Source organism: Lynx canadensis, chromosome E1 (assembly GCF_007474595.2).
Source record: "Lynx canadensis isolate LIC74 chromosome E1, mLynCan4.pri.v2, whole genome shotgun sequence".
Lineage (NCBI taxonomy): Eukaryota > Metazoa > Chordata > Mammalia > Carnivora > Felidae > Lynx > Lynx canadensis.
Window position 1 is genome coordinate 22148955 of NC_044316.2, and position 23743 is coordinate 22172697.

The window sequence follows — 23743 nt, forward strand, 5'->3', positions numbered from 1 at the left end:
GCTGGCTCCTCCAATTCCTGCTGAGATCCCTACAGCTATTCAGAGCTTGAAAAAAATAGGCAAAAGCACTCAAACTGGTAGCTTCAAAAGGTTCACAGTTAAGGAATCTCGCTGACTGGTTTGGAGGCCACTGAGGTGTGGATGTGGTTTTATGTCGGTAAGATCATAGGCAAGCATGGCATCATTGGCTATAATGTTTGAAGACCAATCTTTAACATCTATTTACATTTGGTTTGTTATTTGAGCCCTCTTGGACCATGTGTAATCACACTGGTATTTGAATAAACTAAGATAACGTATCAAAAAAAAGATACTATAGCATTAAATTAAGTGCTTTTTCATGTCATAAACAGAAGCTAATTAAAAGGGCAGCATACTCACTACAAATAATGCAAAGGAAAAATCTTCACAATCCAAATTATAAATTGTCCAAAGTGAAATAAAGAAGAGTAATCAGTCATATCTTCTAAAATACTGTGTGTACCATGACAGATTTAGTACCGCTTTTAAAATACATAAGGTTCATATCCATCATAAAAAAGAGCCTACCATCTTCAATGGCATTTTTGATGGCACGAAGTCCATCCCTTAGAGCATCCTTGATTTGTGTGAGAGTATGCTTATTTGGTCCTTTAACCAACAAGGTGACAGAACGAGGGTTAACACAGGCCTCGATAAAAGTGAACTTTTCTTCACCCTAGAGGGTAATCCAAGAAGATATAACTCTAATATTTAATGTCATTATGAAGTGAAGTCCTAGTTTATAATATTAGAATCCAATCTTGCAAATTTTTCTCATCAAACATAACTAAATAGACACTAAAAGCAGTTAAGTTATATTTGAACTCTTAACAAACATTTAGAAAGATAAATTGTAAAATACATCCTGAGGATTATTCAGATATCAAAAGGTAAAGCCTGAATGAAAAGATTTAGTACGTAAAAAAAAAAAAAAAAGTTTACTCTTCACTTTATAACCACTGCCCACAGATATACTCACTAATGTACACTCATGTACAAGACCAGCATGCCCCAAACAATGTATACTGAGGTCTTCAAGAGAATTCACAGCCATTCCACCACAAGCAAGAGAGAGTCTGAAATTACAGAGGTCGTCATAGCTTTGATTATGGTAAGCATGAAAGACTTAATTTCTCAAAGGTGAAAAAATACCTAACACAGAAGACTGCATTGTCACTGTATTGTACTGTTTTTAAAATCTGGGTTTTTAAAAAATTTTTTAAGTTCACTTATTTATTTTTGAGAGAGAGAGAGAGAGCACACAGGGGAGGGGCAGAGAGAGAGGGAGAGAGAGAAAATCTTAAGCAGGCTCTGCACTCTCAGTGCAGAGCCCAATGTGGAGCTCAAACTCACAAAACCATGAGATCATGACCTGAGCTGAAACCAAGAGTCATATGCTTAACTGACTGAGCCACCCAGGCACCCCTAAAATCTGTTTTAAGAAGATGAAAACCTTTGTCCTGCAACAAAGTTCTGACGTAGGTTAACAATCTTGATTTTTGACATTTCCATTATTTATTGAAATTAAAAACAAAATTTGGAACATGTATGCTACTACTTTGCTCAACAATGTTTACATGCAAGTTAAAAGGAATATCATGGAATCATTTCAATTTAATCTGCTAAAAACTTAGGATACATAATTATCTGCAAGCTTACCTTTCCATATTTCTTCTTTTTGCCCTGCGAAGAGCTACTATGCCATGTTTTGCAAGAGCATCTAAGGAAAATGGATCAATTCCCTAAAATCAAATTAGCAAAAAGTTATAAGCACATCTTAAGCCACTAGTTCTCAAACTTTTTTTATCTCAGCACTGCTTCACATTCTTAAAAATTAAGAACCCAAAAAACTTTTGTTTATGTGGACTCTAAGTTATCATAAATTAAAATTCAAAATAATAGTAAACTCATTTTATGTTAATATAAATAACATTTTTAAGTGAAAACTTACTATACTTTCATAAACAAAAAAATATGTAGGTTAAAGTAATGGCACGGTTTCACATTTTTTATATCGTTTTAATGTCGGTCTTAACAGAAGACATATGGAGTCTCATCTGCTTCTGCCTTCAATATGGTGTGATATCTTGTTTTGGTTAAAGTATATGAAGAAAGCTTGGCCTCACACAAATACATACTGGGAAAAAGAGGAATATTTTAATAACTTTTCAGATAAATGTGTTCTTCTTTGATACTACACCAAAACTCAATAAATAATAGTTTCTTAAAGGTTAGTTTCGAGGTGAAATATGGAACTTATCAATAAACTTTTCTTCTTTAAATTTTTTTTAAAATGTTTATTTTTAAGAGAGAGAGAGGGACAGAGTGTGAGCGGGGGAGGGATAGAGAGAGAGGGAGACACAGAATCCAAAGCAGGCTGCAGGGTCTGAGCTGTCAGAACAAAGCCCAGCACGGGGCTCAAACTAACGAACCCTGAGCTCATGACCTGAGCCAAAGCCCAACACTTAACCAACTAAGCCACCCATGGGCCCCTCAACAAAATTTCCATACTCTCTCATATGAAAATCCACCTGTCTGGGGCACCTGGGTGGCTCAGTTAAGCGTCCAACTCCTGATTTTGGCTCAGGTCATGATCTCACAGTTCATGATTTCAAGCCCCGTGTAGGTCTCTGCACTGACAGCACGGGGCCTGTTGAGATCCTCTCTCTTCCTCTCTCTCTGCCCCTCCCCTGCTCACTCATGCTCACTCACTCTCTCCCTCTCTCTCTCTCTCTCAAAAATAAATAAACTTTAAAATAATAATAATAATAAAATCAAATCCACTTGCCTGTCTTACACTTCGAGTGTATTATTTATCCATGCATGATTTTGTTAAATCATATGGTTTTTTTGTCATTTAGAAAACATTGAGGGTGGGGGATGGGCTAGATGGGTGATGGGTATTAAAGAGGGGACTTGTGATGAGTACTGGGTGTTGTATGTAAGTGATGAATCACTGAATTCTATTCCTGAAACTAATACTGCACTGTATGTTACCTAACTAGAATTTAAATAAAAATCTGAAAAGAAAAAAAGAAGAAAACATTGGTTCACTATGTTAAGCAGAGCTTCCAAATGCTGATACATTTCATAGTTCTACAATATCAGAAATATCACATTTGCTAATATCACCATTAACATTATCAGAAAAGTCCTTTAAGTATTGGAGAGCTGTGACATTCACAATGGCAGATACAAGTTTTCCAAAATTTTAATTTTTGCTTGAAAGCTCAAATTTATTGGCAACAAATACTGTCAACTGTTTTCCTTGAAGTGACAGAACCACTTCTTCTTTTTTGAGAAAAACCTGCCAAATACCCACATCTAAATAACCACAGTTTGTCAGTTACTTTTTTTTTTAAGTAATCTGTCTGCCCAACGTATGCCTTGAACTCACAACCCTGAGGTCAATAGTCACTTGTTCTACCCACTGAGCCAACCAGCTGCCCCTGTCAGTTATTCTTTAAAGTAAAAATGGCATTCCATGAAAAAAGTGGCTAGGTCAGCTTGCAACTCAATTATACAAGAGTTTTCCTTCAAGATAACCATATTCTGATGTGCAAATTTCACACTCCGTCACACAGAATTATAAAAGGATGCCTATGTAAGGATCAAAATTCAATAAAATTAATAAGTTTTACCACTTCATCAAGATATTCTCAAATGAAACTTTTTTTTTTAACCGCAAGTGTACGGTAAAATGGGAAAAAGAATATAATGACTATTAGTACAGTTTGGTGCTACTGCTTTGATTTGTACTAATGCACCAGCAGTTTTACCTAACATTGACTTTGCGTGATCATTGCAAATGTCAGCACAACGTAAAAGGCATTACTATTACTATTATTATCATGAAAATAATTTTGACCTCACAGACTCCCTGAAATGGTCTTATGGACTCCCAGGAATCCACAGACCACACTCTGAGAAATGGTGAAAAACATTTACACATAGTTAAAATCAAAATTTTCTTTCTCACCTTTTGATTAATGACAACAAATCCTTTACTGGACTGAGCACAGACTTTGTCTTTCAGGTCTATTATTTTTTGTACTCGATCTTCAATAAATTTTCTTTCAGCTTTTACCAGTTTCTCTTTCTCTTCAGCAGACTTATAAAAGAAACCAGAGCTCACCTCTCTAAAAGATTAATAAAAATAAGCTAGTAAAGGCAGAAGAGAGAGGAGGAAAAGGCAGAAGGCGTTTACACTAAACATCTGGCAGGGAAGCAAGAGATTAAAAAAACACTTTTAGAAAATACAATTTCAGGAGTGCCTAGGTGGCTCAGTCGGTTGAGTGTCTGACTTCAGCTCAGGTCATGATCTCACAGCTTGGGAGCTCGAGCCCTGTGTTGGTCTCTGTGCTGACATCACAGAGCCTGCTTTGGATTCTGTGTCTCCCTCTCTCTCTGCCCCTCCCCTGCTCACGCTCTGTTGTGTGTCTCTCTCTCAAATAAATAAATGTTAAAAGAAAATTTAAAAAGAAAATACAATTTCAAAATTCACAAAGAGTAACTGACACGTACGTTTTTTCATATTCTAGTGATACATTGCAAGAAAGGATAAACGCATCTTCTACTCGTTTCTTCATATCTGGATGACGGGCACCATGATCCAGAACTAATCCTCTGATCAACCTATTGAAAATATGTAATGTTTCTTCCTCTGAATATACACTCTAAAATTTGTTATAAAATAAGGAGTGTATTCTTAAAATTGTAACAGAACTACTGGGGCACACACTGTTTCCTTGCACCAACTTTAAGCCTAACACATAATTAGCAAAATTAGAAAAGAAAATTTATTTTAACACAGTGTGACTGGGAAGTCACAATGAAAAGTCAACCCAGAATTATTCTCTAAATTATGTGGTTCACACATATGACACAGCTGGTCAAGTATTGAAAGGTAGGCACACAGTGAGTTTCTTAGGAACATTTGTTCAAAATAATTATATGGAACCACCAAACATTGTTAACCTAAATGTCCAATAATAAGGCATTGTTCAGCAAATAAATGACCCAACTATTTCGTGGTCGTGAAAACTATGTAATGACATGGAAAAATATTTACAGTGGTAGCTGATAAACAAACACAGAATAGCAAACTACCTATAAAGCATGATTATAACTACTCTTTCAGAAAATAAGCACCTCAGTACTGACAAGAAAAAATGAAAAGAAATTAAGAGTAGAGTTATGCTTGGGTGGTAGGAATACAGATAATTCAGGAGTGGGAGACGCTTTTTTCCTATCGTTGAAATTTTCTTTCAAGAGTAAATATTTTTATAACTTTTAAAACTTCATTTATACCCAATTAGGGAGTGGTATTTCTATTTACAAATCTTTTATAACCAATATTTGTTATACATAAACATAAAAGAAATAATTGTTAAAATAGTTAAACACAATTATAAGGAAGTTTTCAAACTTTTAATTTAACTACTAATTTTAATCTGACTACAACATTTTAATCTAATTATCCAACTACCAGCTGAAAGTGCAGAGCTTTTCTTTAGGAAGAAAACAAGCAAACTATATGTTCAACACCTGTCACTCTCCAGGTCTCTTTACTCTTCCCCCCTCTCTCATTCTCAGCAAGTGACCTTGTGCTTTGAGAAAATACACTGTCCCATCACTACCTCTACCAGTCCACCTGCACTTGACCCTGAACCTCCTGTTCCTATGAGCGAACTGTCCATGCTCTTCTCTCAGGTTAACCCCTGCATGTGTGTACTCTATCCCCTTTCTGGTCTCTGCTCCGGCATCATCCCCTCTTCCCCCATGTCAGTTCCTCCTGCCTCCAGGAGCATTCTCGTCAGGACACAGACTTGCCATGAAAATTCTCATCTTTAAAACAAAAAATGCTTCTCCTTCAAGTCCCTTCCCATCCTCCCTTCTAGCTACTGCCCGTTTCTCTGCTAACCTCCTTGGAGCTGTGTATGCTTGTACCCTCACTTTTTCCTTAACCACTTCTCTCTCTCAAGCCCACTTCAATCCAACTTTCACACCTACTCCTTTATTGAATCAGTTCCCATCCAATTCACCAAAAACATTAAATGCCTTCCATATCTAATGGTCAATTTTCAATCCACAACAACTTGCTCTAAGTTTCAGCAGCATATGACATACTTGATTATTCTCCCCTTGAAACATTTTCCTCTCTTAGCTTCTGGGACAATACTTTCTCTTGGCTTTCCTCCTATCTCAGTGACCATCCCTTCTGGTGCTGAATCCTTCTCATCTTCTCAATTTCTTTTTTTTTTTTTTTAAAGCTTATTTATTTTGACAGAGAGAGTGTGTGTGAGCAGGGAAGGGGCAGAGAGAGGGGGAGAGAGAGAGAATCCGAAGCAGGCTCCATGCAGTCAGCACAGAGCCTGACATGGGGCTCAAACTCACAGACCACGAGATCATGACCTGAGCCTTAATCAAGAGTTGGACACTTAAGCGACTGAGCCACCCAGGCACTCCTTGTCTTCTCAATTTCTAAACATTTGAGTTTCCAGGGACCAACTTTAAACTTCTATCTATATTCACTTCTCAGCTGATCTCACTACCTCTCATAAGCTTTAAGTCATCTATACACAGATGACTCCCAAATATTTTTCTAGATCAGACCTCTATTCTGAACTGCAGACACACCAACTCCCTACTCACACATGGATGCCTAACAGGCATCTTAAAATATAACATTTCCCAAACTGCGCTCTTGATTTATTTCCCCAAATCTGTTCCCCCGAGTCTTTTCCATCCCAAGAAATGGCATTTCCCCTTCTTCAGATGCTCCATGCAAAGCCCCAAGAGACATCCTTGACACTATTTCTGTCACATTCTATGTCAAACCATCAACAGATCCTACTGCTCCTTCTAAGTATACCCTGATCTAAAGTGTTTTCACCCCTCACCCATATTACAACAGATTCCTGACTGGGCTCCACTTCTGCCCTTGCCCTGGGAAATGCCCTGCTTCACAGTGCATTCTCCCCATAATAACCACAGAGATACTCCTGAAATATAAATCAGAACTGCTATTGCCCTCAGCAATAGTAGACTAATTTGGACCAACCCTACTACCAAAAGCAAAATGCTGGGTTAAAAACAAAAACCTTAGGAGCACCTGGGTGGCTCAGTTGGTTAGGCGTCCAACTTTGGCTCAGGTTTGTGGGTTTGAGCTCTGCATCGGGCTCTGTGCTGACAGCTCAGAGCCTGGAGCCTGCTTCAGATTCTGTGTTTCCCACTCTCTCTGCCTCTCCCCCACTCACATTCTGTCTCTGTCTCTCAAAAATAAATAAACATTAAAAAAATTAAATGCTTAAAAACACTGGAGAGCTTTAAAATAGTAAAGAAAACATGAACTCCAAAGGATAAGAAAAGAACTGCAAGTACTCTTATCCTAAAGTCACTTGACAATTCAGATCAATCTGAACTTGGGTTTCAACAACCTCACTATGAGAGGGGGACAGAATGAAAAGCTCAGGGCTCATCGAAGGTAGAGGTCTAATAGGAGACACTCTTCACTTTAAGTAGGAACACCAAAGGGCTACATACTCAGGGCATAAACCAGAAGGATGAACTAGAAGCAAGCAGTCCTCATATGAATCAGTAGTTAGAACTACCAACTGGATATTTGGGATGCCTGGGTGGCTCACTCGGTTAAGCGTCTGACTCTTGGTTTTGGCTCAGGTCATGATCTCATGGTTCATGAGATCAAGCCCTGTGTGGGGCTCTGTGCTGACAGCGAGGAGCCTGCTTCAGATTCTCTCTCTCCCCCTCTCTGCCCCTTGCCTGATCATACGCTTTCTCTCTCTCTCTCTCTCTCTCTCAATAAACAAACATTTAAAAAAACAAAACTAGGGGCACCTGGGTGGCTCAGTCGGTTAAGTGACTGACTTCGGCTCAGGTCATGATCTCACAGTTCATGGGTTCAAGACCCGCATCGGGCTCTGTGCTGACAGAGCCTGGAGACTCTCAGAGCCTGGAGACTGCTTCTGATTCTGTGTCTTCTTCTCTCTCTGCCCCTCCCCCTGCTTGCAGTCTGCCTCTCTCTCTCTCTCTCTCTCAAAAATAAATATTAAAAAAAAATTTTTAAACACAACTAGATATTAAAAACAAACAAAAACAGAACCCTCAAGCTGTGGATTTAATTTAAAGTATTCCCCAGGCTCCTTGCAACAGCAAATTCAAATCCTCTGTGCAGAAATGCACCTTCATCCTAGGTGTCAAATAATTTCTACAAATACCTTTTTCAAACATGATGAATGGCACATATAGAAACAAAACACAGGGGCGCCTGGGTGGCTTAGTCAGTTAAGTGTCCAACTTTGGCTCAGGTCATGATCTCAGTTTGTGCGTTCGAGCCCAACGCTGGGCTCTGTGCTGACCGCTCAGAGCCTGGAGCCTGCTTCAGATTCTGTGTCTCCCTCTCTCTCTGCCCCTCCCCTGCTCGTACACTTTCTCTCTCTCAAAAATAAATAAACATTTAAAAAAAATTTTTTTAATAATAAAAGGCAGGCTTGGAAAGATCTGCAGGGAATAAGACACCATAAAAAGTGCAATGGCCAATCTAAGAAAAACCAAATAAAACTTCAAGAAATAAGTAAATAAAGAGATCCACAAACACACACATATATTAAAATAAAGTATTTTCAAATGAAATATGATATTTGGATTGGCTTCAAAATAACCCAGGTTTGGGATGAGGAAGAGAAAGAGGAGTTTATAAGGGGAAATAAAAGGAAAAATAAAATGGGCCACAGATTGAAAATCGATAAACGTGAGTGACAGGTATGTGAGAGTTCACTATTCTATTCTTTCTGCTTTTATATATGTTTAGAATTTTCCATAAAAGAAAGTTTAAAATTCATTAAGTCCAAAATCAACAACATGCTACATATTTTGAGTACATACTTACCCAGACCATGTCAATTGTCTGACCTCTGTTTCCTCTCCAACTTCAAATCCTACTCTTTTTTCCTCTTACTTACTGTGCTCCAGGCACACTGGGACACCCCAGCACACTGGTGGCCTTGGGGCCTTTTCAACCATCATTCCCTTGACTTAGAACTCTTCATCCAAATACACACATGGCTAATTCCCTTATTTCTTCAGATACCTCCTTAGCTCTTGAGTTTAGTTTCCAATCACAAGGATCTTCCCTGAGCACTCCAAAATCACACACATGCTCTCAGTCACTCTAGTTTCTTCCCAGCATTTATTATCACTTATGTATTTATTATCTCCCACAACTAAAAACATAATCTTCTTAGAGAAAGAAATTCTGTTTTGTATTACTCTTCATTCCTAGCACCCAAAACAATGACTGCCTCAGGGTAAGTATTCACTTAATATATGTTGAATTAACAGACTGATGTTGAGGGGCGCCTGAGTGGCTCAGTCAGTTGAGTGTCCAACGTCGGCTCAAGTCATGATCTCATGGTTCATGAGTTCAAGCCCCACATTGGGCTCACTGTTGTCAGTGCAGAGCCCGCTTCGGATCCTCTGTTCCCCTCCCTCTCCGCTCCTCCCCCGCCTGTGCTCTCTCTCAAAAATAAACATTTTTTAAAAAATAGACTGATATTGAATTAAAGTAACTAATGAAATTAATGAAAAAAAAGTATCTGAACGACACCAAATATTCTAGAATCCATGTATTGTCAAAGTTTATGTAATTTAGGGGCACGTGGCTGGCTCAGTCGCAGGAGCATACAACTTTGATCTTGGGGTTGTAAGTTCAAGCCCCATGTTGGTGTAGAGATTACTTAAAAATAAAACCTTAAAAAAAAGTGTATGTAATTTACTTTGTATCTGTTTCTGATTTATGCTTCATCTCCATGATTTCTATCATGAAGAGATCAATAGGATAACCCGGTCTTCTAATAGCCAAAACAGAATCCACCACAGCCTGAAAGAGAAGTGAATGAGAACAGTAAATTACTGGTCTATTAAAAGAAATCACTGGCCCAAGTAATCATCAGACTAAACAGATAAAGGGCTTCAGGCCCCAAAATATAGGGCAAGGCCACAAAGGCCACTCTGTCATGGACATTAGTAATAATCCAATGCCAGTGGGTACTTTAGACCCTGAAGGAACTTCAGAGATCATCAGGCCCAAAGCCTTCATTTTACAGTTAAGTAAAGTAAACTCTGAAACTTTTAAGAATTTACAGACTTAACACAAGGTCTAAAAGCAGAGTCAGGCCTAGAATTCCGTTTTCTTTAACTGCCAAGCCACTGCTCTACTACCAACACTACTCAAACTTTTCCACCAAAAGACATATTTAATGGAAAAGAAGGAAATGTAATCTGAGGTAAAAGCTAAAATTTGCTGGTTACACTAACACGAAGTGTCTTAAATTTTGTGTTTTATCATGAAAAGCTTCTACGTCATGCCATGATATACATTTGTTTTAATGTGAAAGTAATGCTTTTCCCCAAAATTGCAGCGTGAAATTGATACTCCAGAAAGACATGTGCTATTTATTCTGCCACATAGCCCCAGGGATATATAGCATGGTACAATAATATATCCTATTGCTTAGCTCAGAAAGCTTGGGTGGTTCAGTCGGTTAAATGTCCGACTTCAGCTCAGGTCATGATCACATGGTTCGTGGGTTCCAGCCCCGCATCGGGCTCTGTGCTGACAGCTCAGAGCCTGAAGCCTGCTTTGGATTCTGTATGTCCCTCTCTCTCTCTGCCCCTCCCCCATTCGTGCTCTGTCTCTCAAAACTAAATAAATGCTAAAAAAAATTTTTTTTTAAAGAAAGTAATATGAAATTACATAAATTAAGTATTACAATATAACCATCCTAAAATATAAATAAAGCAAAAAACTATACCTTAGTTTACCTGAGATAACATGATACTTGGTTTTGGAACCTAACAGGGAATAATGACAAAGACCCCAGGATAATGAGAGTATCAGTGTTTCTACAACTCCAAAAGAGAATGGGCGCACTAACCAGATAACATGAAGATTCTGGATCACTTGATATATGTACTCCAACAGGAGAAAATACTGTAGTCTTTATTTGAACTCTGCTGAGCAAGAAATTGTCTGATCTTAATCTGATTTGCAAAGTAGGTTTTCCTATTGGTAAGGGGAATTGACCAGAAACAAATCAGGTGTTCTAGTCCATTTGTCATTTATATTTCTCAGAGTAAATTAGCAAGACAGCATTCTGATTTATATATCAATGCCTTGTGATTTTGGTTATGAATTCATCATTCCTGATAAACCAATATATTCAAGTTGCAGAAAATACAAAGCTGAGAAACAATGATGATATCAAACTATAGCCACCTGATAAAAGCCTTCCCAAAATACCCAATCTACTCCTTAAATTACATACATTTTACCTTTAGAAGTAAACAAAACAAATACGCATTTCCCAGATGTGAAGATTATCTGTCAGATCAATCACGCTTCATTAAAGTGGTAACCTTAACAACCTATGTGTCACCTCACATAATAAATATTGACCTCTAGGTTTTAAGAGACCAGCACCTTACCCCAATGACATCCACAAGGGTTGATCCACAGGCAGCCAAGCTCCCTTCATGTTAACTTAAAAGAAAGTTTAATATAAGAGACTCTTAAATACTGAGAACAAACTGAGGGTTGATGGGGGATGGGGGAGAGGGGAAAGTGGGTGATGGGCATTGAGGAGGGCACCTGTTGGGATGAGCACTGGGTGTTGTATGGAAACCAATTTGACAATAAATTATACTTAATATAAAAATAAAAGAAGGTTTAAGAAGGCAGCCAGGCCCCTTTCATTAACTTTCATGTTAACTTAAAAGAAGGTTTAATATGACACTTTTGAAAAATTACACATACTGTTCTGACCAATCAAGTATAGACTATAACTAAGTGAATAAATGTTTGCCTTCTGTATTTTATTTCATGTTCAAAAGAACCACATATGATAGTTGATTCTTATAGGAAAAATAAAAATATCATCATGCATTAGTCTATATTTGTTCTGAATGCAAAAGTTTAATCACAAACCTCTGTTAACACATCAGCCAATTCAGCAGGAACTTTAGTTTGTAGAGATGTTCTAGCCACATCTAAGAGGACTTCTCTTTTCATCTCTTTGTTAATTTTAACCTTTTCCAGAACTTCAAGTGCTTTTATCTTCGCAGCTTCAAATCCTTCAGCTATTATTCTAGGGTGCAGGCCCTGTCACATCAACATAAAACTAAAAATCATAAGGTAAGTCATCCAAAGTAAAAGTAACCATCTTCTCCTGTTAATAGGTATGTCCAAAGAAAGTAATATTACCCACATCAATGGCACTCAAGACAAATGCATGTACATAACTTATGAAAGTAATTTTTCAGTGCTTCATATTTAAAACAACCTCAAACTTACAGAAAAAAATTTATGTCCAGGACAAAACACTACAAAATTCCTCTTTATTTCCAAAAATTATGACACACTGTCATGTGGTACCCTTCCGAATGGGCACAAAAGAAAAGACTCCTTTAATGCAGAGGAAAAGAACCAACGCTGATTTGGAGGAAAGCACAGACAAACACCACCTTCACCAAATGTTAACATCACAGCAATGGGACAAATAGACATCATGTGCCTCCTGATACAATGCATTAAGAACACTACCACACGTCTATGGTATTTCATGCCAGAAGTTTATTACCTGAGTCTAATTGTGATAGTCAAATCCAAATTGAGGACTTTGTGCAAAATAATTGGCTGTACTCTAAAAGTAGCAATGTCATAAAACACAAAAGACAGCTCAGGATAATTCCAGTTTAAAAGAGACTAAAGGAGGGCACCTGGGTGGCTCAGTCAGTTAAGCATCTGACTTTTTTTTAGATATATTTATTTTGGGAGAGTGCAAGAGGGGAGGGACAGAGAGGGGGGACAGAGGATCCAAAGTGGACTCTGCGCTGATAGGCTGACAGCAGCATGCCTGGTGTGAGGCTTGAACTCACAAACCACAAGATCATGACCTGAACTGAAGTCAGACGCTCAACCAGCTAAGCCACCAGGAGCCCCTAAATAAATGAAGCCTGGAGCCTGCTTCAGATTCTGTGTCTCCCTCTCTCTTGGCCCCTCCCCGGCATCCGTGCTCGCTCGCTCTCTCTCTCTCTCTCTCTCTCTCAAAAACAGATAAACATTAAAAAATTTTTTTGAGAAAATGTTAAAAATTAAAAAATAAAGAAGACTATAAGGATAGGACAACTGAATGTAATGCATGAACGTAGATTTTCTTCTGCTATAAAGGACACTGTTGGGACAAATGATAAAATAGGAATAAAATCTATAGATTATACTACTGTATCAATGTATCAATGTTAATATTAATTTTCTGGTTTTGATCACTATTCTGTGATTACATAAGAGAATATCGTGGTTTTAAGAAATATATACCGAGGGGCGTCTGGGTGGCTCAGTCAGGTAAGTGTCCAACTCTTCATTTCGGCTTAGGTCATGATCTCACAGTTTGTGAGATCCAGACCCACATCAGGCTCTGCACAGACAGCACTGGAGCCTGCTTGGATTCTCTCTCTCCCTCTCTGTCTCTCAAAATAAATAAAATTAAAAAAAAATTTTTTTAAGAAACATACACTGAAATATTTAGATGATCATGTCTGCAACTTACACCATTCAAAAAAAAATATGTACAGGGGCGCCTGGGTGGCGCAGTCGGTTAAGCGTCCGACTTCAGCCAGGTCACGATCTCGCGGTCCGTGAGTTCGAGCCCCGCGTCAGGCTCTGGGCTGATGGCTCAGAGCCTGGAGCCTGTTTCGGATTCTGTGTCTCCCTCTCTCTCTGCCCCTCCCCCGTTCATGCTCTGTCTCTCTCTGTCCCAAAAATAAGTAAATGTTGAAAAAAAAAATGTACATACATACATATATGCATGCACCATATATACGTTTATATCTGAGAAAGAGAGAAATGTTATTCTTTGGAATATTCCTGAAACATTTCTATAGGCTTGATATTATAACAAAATAATTTTTTTTTAATTTTTTTAACTTTTTTTTATTTATTTTTGAGACAGAGAGAGACAGAGCATGAACGGGGGAGGGTCACAGAGAGAGGGAGACACAGAATCTGAAACAGGCTCCAGGCTCTGAGCGGTCAGCACAGAGCCCGACGCGGGGCTCGAACCCACGGACCGCGAGATCATGACCTGAGCCGAAGTCGGACGCTCAACTGACTGAGCCACCCAGGCACCCCAACAAAATAATTTTTTTAATTGTCTTTTCTGGAAAAATATATAAACTTATTGAAAGCTGGAACTGGGTCTAATTTATTCCCTTCCTCCATTCCTCTACATCAGTCTTACAATAATTTTTTAAAGTTAACATTTCTTAAGGATTTGTGCCAGGTTCTAATCTAAAAGGCTTATTTCATTCAATCCTCTCAACACTATGAAGTGGGTATTATTTCTGTTTCACAGATGAGGAAATTGAGGTTTATAATAATGAAACTTGCTTTAGATCACCAGGATATTAAGTGGTAGAGCCAGGATTTAAACCTACAAAGCCTGACTCCAGACCCTGGATGTTATTAAACATTTTCAAAACACTTCCTCAGTCTCGGATCTCACAATTTCTCACCCGGACTATGATCCTCTAGTCTTGACTCCCTTAAAGCTGTCCCTCGAATATTTAAAATGCCAATCTGACCAGATCAGTCATTAATATGTTAACACGAACATTCTTCGTGGTTAGTATACCACATGCCCTCTGTAATCCAGCTTCCACCTACTTCTCCTGCCTTTCCTTGCCGTCCCACAGCACTTTAAAGTCTGGCCAACACTAAAATGCTTGCAGCTTTACACACATACCATGCTGCTTCTCTTCTCTGTTAATTTTGCCTCTGTTAATTTTGTTCCTTCTGCCTGGAATGTCTTTCTCCTTGCTCCTCACTCTTTCCACTGGTTCACTGCCTCTCATTCTAAAGATTTAACCCAGGTCTTACTTCCTCCAAAGAGTGCTTCCTAATTCGGGCAAGTTTAGGCTATCATTCCTTCCTCAGTGTTTCTATCACATCTGGTACTTAGGTTTATCACTATACTGCCACAGTTTCACAATTATGTCAACGCCCGTCAGCATCTCCCCCTTCCCAAACTTTTTTTTCCCTAACCAAACCCTAATCTTGTTTAGGTATCTCTTCCTCAGGTCTTCAGAGGAAGCTACCCTCCCTAGCTAACTCAAGGGGTGGATCCTGATTGGATTAAATCAATTCCCCTAAAACCTGTTATTGATTTGGGATGGACACAGATCAAAGTTGGCCCAATTATATTATAAAGGAAGGAGTTAAACTCCATAATTGGGCAAATAGTTTTATCCTCCCTCTCCTGCTGAGTGTTATTAAAGGAAGCAAGTAGTCCTACTTTTCTCTGACAGTCTTATAATCAGGACAGAAATAAGCTTTATCATGAAACAGCACTATAAATGGAAGAGCCAAGACACAGAAAGGACCAGGGTACTTGATGACTAATAGACATTTTCAATCAACCAAACTTGGATGTTCTGTAATGGGAGATAACTTACTGTTTAAGTGACTTTCAGTCAAGTTTCTACTGCTTACAGCCAAAGGCATCCTAAATGAGGTACGTTGCAGGTACTGAATTATTAGACAATTCCCAATACTAAATGAAATGCAAAGAAGTACTAATCTTAGCACTTGGACAGGTAATGCTTTGCTGAAATGGTTCTTGAAAGAAAGGAAAAAACCCAAATACTTAATTAGATTAGACAGATAAATAATGCCAAGAAAAGGATACAGATTGAACAAAGGCAGTGACATAGAAATGTGTGTAGTGATTTCAGAGGCTAGTGAGTAGACTGGAGGAGTCTGGCTAGAGTAGATGGTTTATAAGGAAAATAAAATAGAAAGGTAGGTAAATTCACAGTGTGAAAACCTTCAATTATTTTTCCCCAGTTATTTTTTTTTTAATTTTTTTTTCAACGTTTATTTATTTTTGGGACAGAGAGAGACAGAGCATGAACGGGGGAGGGGCAGAGAGAGAGGGAGACACAGAATCGGAAGCAGGCTCCAGGCTCGGAGCCATCAGCCCAGAGCCTGACGCGGGGCTCGAACTCACGGACCGCGAGATCGTGACCTGAGCTGAAGTCGGTCGCTTAACCGACTGCGCCACCCAGGCGCCCCTCCCCAGTTATTTTTTAAAAGGTGCATAATTTGGTTTAGACTTCATCAGTGATGTTTTCTTTTTTAGGTCATTATTCATGGGTATATGGCTAATTTTTTACCTTCTTATATACCTTAAATATTTCATTTTTTAAAAAGGGATATCATTCTAATGAAAGGAATTATTTTGGCAAAAAAAAAAGAGTTCATTATTACTTCCATTTACAATTGTACTAAAACCGGGGTGCCTGGGTGGCTTAGTCGGTTGAGCGTCCGGCTTCAGGTCAAGTCATGATCTCACGGCTCGTGAGTTCAAGCCCCACGTCAGGCTCCGTGCTGACAGCTCAGAGCCTGGAGACTGCTTCGGATTCTGTGTCTCCCTCTCTCTCTCTGCCCCAACCCACTCTCATTCTGTCTCTGTCTCTCTCAAAAATAAATAAACATTAAAAAAAGAAAATTTACAATTGTACTAAAGTATCTTGATAAAAATTGGCACAAAAACACTCAGATCAATGGAACAGAATGGAGAACCCAGAAATGGACCCACAAACGTATCACTAACTAATCTTTGACAAATAGAAAATAATATTCAGTGGAATAAAGACAGTCTCTTCAGCAAGTGATGCTGGGAAAACTGGACAGTGACATGCAGAAAAATGAACCTGGACCACTTTCTTACACCATACACAAAAATAAACTCAAAATGGATGAAAGACCTAAATATAAGATAGAAAGCCATCAAAATCCTGTAAGAGAAAGCAGGCAAAAACCTCTTTGATCTTGGCCGCAGCAACTTCTTACTCAACACGTCTCCAGAGGCAAGGGAAACAAAAGCAAAAATGAACTATTGGGACCTCATCAAGATAAAAAAAAAACCTTCTGCACAGGGTAGGAAACAATCAGCAAAACTAAAAGGCAACAGACAGAATGGGAGAATATATCTGCAAACGACAAATCAGATAAAGGGTTAGTATCCAAAATCTATAGAGAACTTATCAAACTCAACACTCAGAAAACAAATAACCCAGTGATGAAATGGGCAAAAGACATGAATAGACACTTCTCCAAAGAAGACATCCAGATGGCCAACCGACACATGAAAAAATGCTCAACATCACTCATCATCAGGGAAATACGAATCGAAACCACAATGAGACATCACCTCACACCAGTCAGAATGGCTAACATTAACAACTCAGGCAACAACAGATGTTGGTGAGGATGCGGAGAGAGACGATCTCTTGGGCACTGCTGGTGAAAATGCAAACTTGGGCAGCCACTCTGGAAAACAGTATGGAGGTTCCTCAAAAAATTAAAAATAGAACTACCCTACAACCCAGCAACTGCACTACTAGGTATTTATCCAAGGGATACAGGCATGCTGTTTTGAAGGGGCACATGCACCCCAATGTGTATAGCGGCACTATCAACAATAGCCAAAGTAGGGAAAGAGTCCAACTGTCCATCGATGGATGAATGGATAAAGAAGATGTGGTATATATATACAATGGAGTATTACTCGGCAATCAAAAAGAATGAAATCTTGCCATTTGCAACTACGTGGATGGAACTAGAGGGTATTATGCTAAGCGAAATTAGTCAGAGAAAGACAAATATCATATGACTTCACTTATATGAGGACTTTAAGACACAGAACAGATGAACACAAGAGAAGGGAAGCAAAAATAATATAAAAACAGGGAGGGGGACAAAACATAAGAGACTTCAATACGGAGAACAAACAGAGGGTTGCTAGAGGGGGTGTGGGAGGGGGGGATGGGCTAAATGGGTAAGAGGTATTAAGGAATCTACTCCTGAAATCACTGTTGCACTATATGCTAACTAATTTGGGGGTAAATTAAAAAAATAAAATTAAATTTAAAAAATAAACATTGGGGCGCCTGGGTGGCGCAGTCGGTTAAGCGTCCGACTTCAGCCAGGTCACGATCTTGCGGTCCGTGAGTTCGAGCCCCGCGTCGGGCTCTGGGCTGATGGCTCAGAGCCTGGAGCCTGTTTCCGATTCTGTGTCTCCCTCTCTCTCTGCCCCTCCCCCGTTCATGCTCTGTCTCTCTCTGTCCCAAAAATAAATAAACGTTGAAAAAAAAAATTAAAAAAAAAAAATAAACATTAAAAAAAATTTTTTTTAAGTATCTTGATAAAAATTAACTTTTGCCCTCTAAAATTAAACCATTGTACGAGTGAAAACAACAATTTCCACCTGGGTGGCTCAGTCGGCTAAGCATCCAACTTCAGCTCAGGTCGTGATCTCACAGTTCGTGGGTTCGAGTCTGGCGACAAAGCCTCTGTTTATCCCCCCTTTTCTGCCCCTCCCCCCCGATTCAAAAATAAACAAACATTTAAAACAGTGAAGTACTACATGAATGTGAATTCTGTAATATGCTAATACCTCAGATATGTAAAGATCAGCTTGTTTTAGTAACTCTCCAATAATTAGAACATTGGAAGTAGTACCATCTCCTGTAATGTCATCCTGGGCTGTTGCTACTTTTGCTATCAAGGAAGCTGTTGGGTGTTGAATTTGCTGGAAAAAGCAAGCAACAGATTAAAAGAACGAGGTTGAAAAAAAAAAAAACAGTCCAATGCAAACAAGATAACCTAAGGGCCACCAGTAAAATTAAGAAATGAAATAAGCCTCACTCTACACGTTCACAAATTCTGTAGTATCAATACTTAATAAATGTCAATACCCAAAATTTTTAAATTGAGAACTAATGAGGTTTGAACATTTTAGAAGAGTCTTTGCTTTAGAATGCAATGACATTTCCAAAATAACATTAAATCCTTCAATCTCTAAGATGAATATATTTACTAAAATTGCAAAGGATTTTTTATATTTTCATGATTACAAAGAACACAACACAGTGCCTTTAAAAGATGGAACTAATTTGGGGCGCCTGGGTGGCGCAGTCGGTTAAACGTCCGACTTCAGCCAGGTCACGATCTCGCGGTCCGTGAGTTCGAGCCCCGCGTCAGGCTCTGGGCTGATGGCTCGGAGCCTGGAGCCTGTTTCCGATTCTGTGTCTCCCTCTCTCTCTGCCCCTCCCCCGTTCATGCTGTGTCTCTCTCTGTCCCAAAAATAAATAAAAAAAACGTTGAAAAAAAAAAATTTAAAAGATGGAACTAATTTGGAAGTATCTCTAAGCTATTACTTGGACTGTATGAAGATTTGAAAACAACCAAAAATATCTTTTATTAAGGTTTAACCCAGCAAGTATAACTCATGACTGCAGTATGAGCAAGCTGACAGCCTTGGTTTAAGGATATACAATTTGTGGGGCACCTGGGTGGCTTGATCGGTTGGGTGTCTGACTTCGGCTAAGGTCATGATCTCACATCTCATGGGTTCGAACCCTGCGTCGGGCTCTGGGCTGACAGCTGGGAGCCTGGAGCCTGCTTCAGATTCTATGTCTCCCTCTCTCTCTGCCCCTCCCCAACTCGTGCTCTGTCTCTCTCTCTCTCTCAAAAATAAACATTAAAAAAAATTTTTTTAAGGATATACAATTTGTACTATGTTTTAGGCTTATTAAGGTTTCTTAGAGTCAGTAGCATCAGCTCACCATCTCATGGAGCAGTACGTTGCCATCTTTGGTGAGTTTGATGTCACCTGCACCAGAAATAAGCCTGTTCAGAAAACAGTGATGTTATTAAACCTCAGATGGCAAGGGTCAAGCAAGATATTCTCAGTTCTTCCCAGTCTACGATCCTTGATATCAGGAACTGGGCTTCAAAACATCTATGTGCCATAGGGAGACTCCATGGTAACCACCACCATGTACAGCCTACAGAATCACTTCTCCCCATGTGGACTGCTATAGCAATTTCATTCCAAATGGAGCATTTACAAGTTTAAGGGTAACAGAAATTGATGAGTTATGAATGGCAGTTTGGTCCAAGAAGAGTATTTGTAAGTCTACAAACCACAAATTTGTAAATTTGCTGTAGGTTTTGTGTGTGTGTGTGAAATGTTACCATTCATTCACTCAACTTACTTTCTTCCCTCATCCCTCACATTGATTAATTAGATCATCAAGTTCTGTCAATTGTACAACCTAAGTATTTCTTGAATCTACTCCCTCCTCTCCATGTTCAACTGTCAACATCTCTAGCCTGGACTACTTAAGCAGCATCCTAATATCTCTGAATTTGAATCTACCTTCCACACTACATTTATCTTTCTAAAAGGCAATGTGGCTCAGTCAGTTCTCTGATCAAAAATCTTTCAATGATTCTTACAAACGTGGGGAAAAAATCTTTCAATGAATTTTATGTTCTCCATCACCTTCAAGGTAAAATCCAGACTATTTGGCAATGACCTAGTTCACCCTTCCCAAACTGGTTTATGTCCATTTTTCCTGGCATCTACCAAATGAGATCTGGTGGGAAAATACTATGGTTCCTTTAATATGTCATGCTTGTTTTCACTTCTGTTGGATTTACACCACTGGACTTTCTCATTCCTTAACTTACCAGGAGGCCTTTACTCCCTTCTCCAACTGGTGAACTCTAACTTATCAAGACTCTGATTAAAAATCTGTTTTCGGGAGGTTTTTCCTTCTCCCTACCACCATCAGTAATTAGTCCCTTTCCTCAGTATATTTGCGATATATATGATCAATAACATATATGATACCTTCACCATCTGTGTTCCCAGCATCCAATTAGTACATAAGCATTCTCTTTTACCGTTAATATTAATTTTGCTCATTCCTCTTAGAATGCATCTTTCCCCCTTACACATTTTTTGCTCTTTTTTCCTCACTCTTCCAAAGAAACTTGTGATACTAAGTAAATGCATGCTGATGGCGCGGAGCGTTCAAGTTAAGTTGCCTAAGGACGCACGCTGGAAGGGGAACTTGGATTTGCAACCGCAAGGTCTTTGTGCCCTTAACGCTACAACACACTGCCAAACACAAACCAACCTAAGGGCATATAGTCTCAAAGAGCAGGGGAGTTAAACCGCTTATGTTTCTAAAAAGACACCAGATGAAACGACTTTCCAACTGCACAAGAGCGTTAACGTGGGCGGGGGGTAGGGGGTGGGGAGTGGGTGTCACAGCTTCATTGGGGGCCCTTTCCTCGGGCTCCTCCCGCCCCAGGCCAGGGATGACCTCAGGGCAAGAATGAGAACGAGGACAACCAGGCCCACAGGTGCGTCCCGTCGCTCCAGGCCCTTCATGGAACGTCGGCCTCAGAGCGCGCAGCGACACCCAACAAGCCCCCGGCTCCCTAACCGCCGCCTCACATTTTCATGGTGCCCTTGGGCCCCAAGTTGGTACGTAGCACATCTTGCAGCCCTCGGGCGGCGCATATGTTGACGGCCCAGGCCGACCGGGCCCGCGCCACCTCTGCCTTGGAGTTCACCGCCGTGATCGCAGCCATAGCACCGTTGAGCGTGCGACCCGGCCGGCAAAGACAGCCTTAGCGCGGATCCTGAGGGAAATCCCGGCGCCACCGCCCGCGCTCGCGAACCCTCAGCCAATCCTCGCCAGCACAGGAAGTGACGTTACCAGGCCTCGCCCGCACGGAAGCCAGAATCACCTTGGGTCAGGGCGCCAAGATGGCGTCCTCCGCCTCCGCTCGCACTCCGGCGGGGAAGCGAGTGGTGAATCAGGACGAACTGCGGCGCTTGATGAAGGAGAAGCAGCGTCTGAGCACCAACCGGAAACGGATAGAATCTCCATTTGCGAAGTACAACCGTTTGGGGCAGCTGAGCTGTGCCCTGTGCAACACCCCGGTGAAGAGCGAGCTCCTGTGGCAGACTCACGTCCTGGGAAAGCAGCACCGGGAGAAAGTGGCCGAGCTGAAAGGCGCGAAGGAAGCCACCCAGGGTCCGTCCGCCAGCTCAGTGCCTCAGTCAGCCAAGAGGAAGGCGTCGGAGGCGGACGGTCAAGATGCCAAAAGACCCAAGGCCTCCCCGCTGCCCCAGGTACAGCCCTCCACATCCGCTTTGTCCACCAACTTTGACAAAGCAGGGAAGGAGTCCACTAGAGCGACCCTCATTAAGGTTTCAGGACTCGGTTTACTCCCTGATTATGAAGATGAGGAAGAAGAGGAGGAGGAGGAGGGAGGAGAAGGGAAAAGGGGAGACGCCGGCAAGCAGCCGCCCGATGCACAGGGCAAGGAACACTCGCTTTCCTCCTCGAGGGAGGCAACAAGTAGTATGCTGCCAAGCGGCTTCTCGGATACAAATCCTCCCAAGGCCCCTTTAATTCCTCATTCAGGGTCCATTGAGAAAGCAGAAATACATGAAAAAGTAGTGGAAAGGAGAGAAAACACAGCGGAAGCATTACCGGAAGGCTTTTTTGATGACCCTGAAATAGACGCTAGGGTTCGAAAGGTTGATGCCCCAAAGGATCAGATGGACAAAGAGTGGGACGAATTTCAAAAGGCCATGAGACAGGTCAGTACCATTTCCGAAGCCATAGTTGCTGAAGAGGATGAGGAGGGACGGTTGGACCGGCAAATTGGGGAGATCGATGAGCAGATAGAATGTTACCGTCGGGTGGAAAAGCTTCGGAATCGCCAGGATGAAATTAAAAATAAGCTTAAAGAGGTTCTGACTATAAAAGAACTGCAGAAAAAGGAAGAGGAGAATGTTGACAGCGATGATGAGGGAGAACTACAAGATTTGTTGTCTCAGGATTGGAGGGTAAAGGGGGCTTTATTATAGGGTTTCAAAGACCCAAGATTTCTACACCCTCTACAGTGGTACCAAAAGTGCTGTCTCTGGATATGATCTTGGTTACTTCATGCCTAACTGGGTTGTTAAGATACAATGAACCTGTGAAGATAGCACTTTGGAAAGTTGGTGTAAAATATTTTTGAGGTAAAGTTGTTTTTGAAATTTTTCAAGTATTACATACTATATTGCCAACTTTTTACACATTTACTCAAGTGTATAATTTTGAGTTAAGTCTGTAAGCTGTAAATGTTGTACATAGTTAAATATATATTTACTTAAGTAATTCTGTTTTGAAATTTATAAATTAATAGAAGTCGGGCTAGCAGAGAAGGCTTTAGGTGAAAATCAAGTGTAGTATTTGGGATGTATTTGGTTTTTTTCTTTTCTGATCCCCTAAATCAACTCAAGGGTGGAGGATGTTTTTTATTTTAAGAACACTACTCAAACACATAAATCAGGGCAAATCAGTTCTCTGAATTTTCTGTTTCAAAAATGTGCCAGGAGAACATGGTGAAAACATGCCAGGCATGACCAGCCTCCTTAACCCAAAAGTTTCTCTTGTTTAAACCAATGATTCTTGGGTGTAGGTGCACAGGAAGATGACCCACCAAGCTTTTGAAAAGGTGCATATGAGTCGCCTTGGAGCTTTTAAAAAATTCATGTGCCTCAAGCCTACTGCTAGAGACTCAATAAACCTGGAGTGGGGCCCAGGCATTTAAATTAGTTTTGAAAGTTTCCCAGGTTATTCTAATATACACCAAAGTTGGAGAGCCATCTGGCCCTAAATCCAGAACACATATTTTTTCAGCCTGTTTTTTAAGTACCGCTTTTTATTTTTTCTAAAGATGTTCTTTTTCTTCAGTAATCTCTACACCCACCATGGGGCTTGAACC

General features: G+C 40.1%; 2 protein-coding genes across 4 annotated transcripts in view; one reads left to right on the top strand and one right to left on the bottom strand.

Annotated features, from left to right (window-relative positions):
- Positions 1-21547, bottom strand: part of CCT6B (chaperonin containing TCP1 subunit 6B) — a 31553-nt gene extending 10006 nt beyond the window's left edge. Inside the window, exons 1-10 of one of the 3 annotated variants that reach the window (XM_030296210.1) lie at positions 21411-21547; positions 19726-19789; positions 18555-18689; positions 12026-12199; positions 9816-9919; positions 4546-4656; positions 4001-4160; positions 1681-1763; positions 1001-1097; positions 550-697 (exon numbers count right to left, since the gene is read on the bottom strand). In XM_030296210.1, the coding sequence (XP_030152070.1) occupies positions 550-697; positions 1001-1097; positions 1681-1763; positions 4001-4160; positions 4546-4656; positions 9816-9919; positions 12026-12199; positions 18555-18689; positions 19726-19789; positions 21411-21547 (1213 nt within the window). The remainder of the gene's footprint in view (positions 1-549; positions 698-1000; positions 1098-1680; positions 1764-4000; positions 4161-4545; positions 4657-9815; positions 9920-12025; positions 12200-18554; positions 18690-19725; positions 19790-21410) is intronic. The other 2 variants (XM_030296212.1, XM_030296211.1) reach the window with 2 other exon arrangements.
- Positions 21548-21704: 157 nt separating this feature from the next.
- On the top strand, positions 21705-23133 carry ZNF830 (zinc finger protein 830). The gene has a single exon (XM_030296466.2). The coding sequence runs from the start codon at positions 21726-21728 to the stop codon at positions 22836-22838; it is 1113 nt and encodes a 370-aa protein (XP_030152326.1). The 5' UTR covers positions 21705-21725; the 3' UTR covers positions 22839-23133.
- The last annotated feature ends 610 nt before the right edge of the window (positions 23134-23743 follow it).

Excerpts from the sequence above, each read along its gene's own strand:
- ZNF830 (XM_030296466.2), top strand. The coding sequence starts at position 21,726 with ATGGCGTCCTCCGCCTCCGCTCGCACTCCGGCGGGGAAGCGAGTGGTG.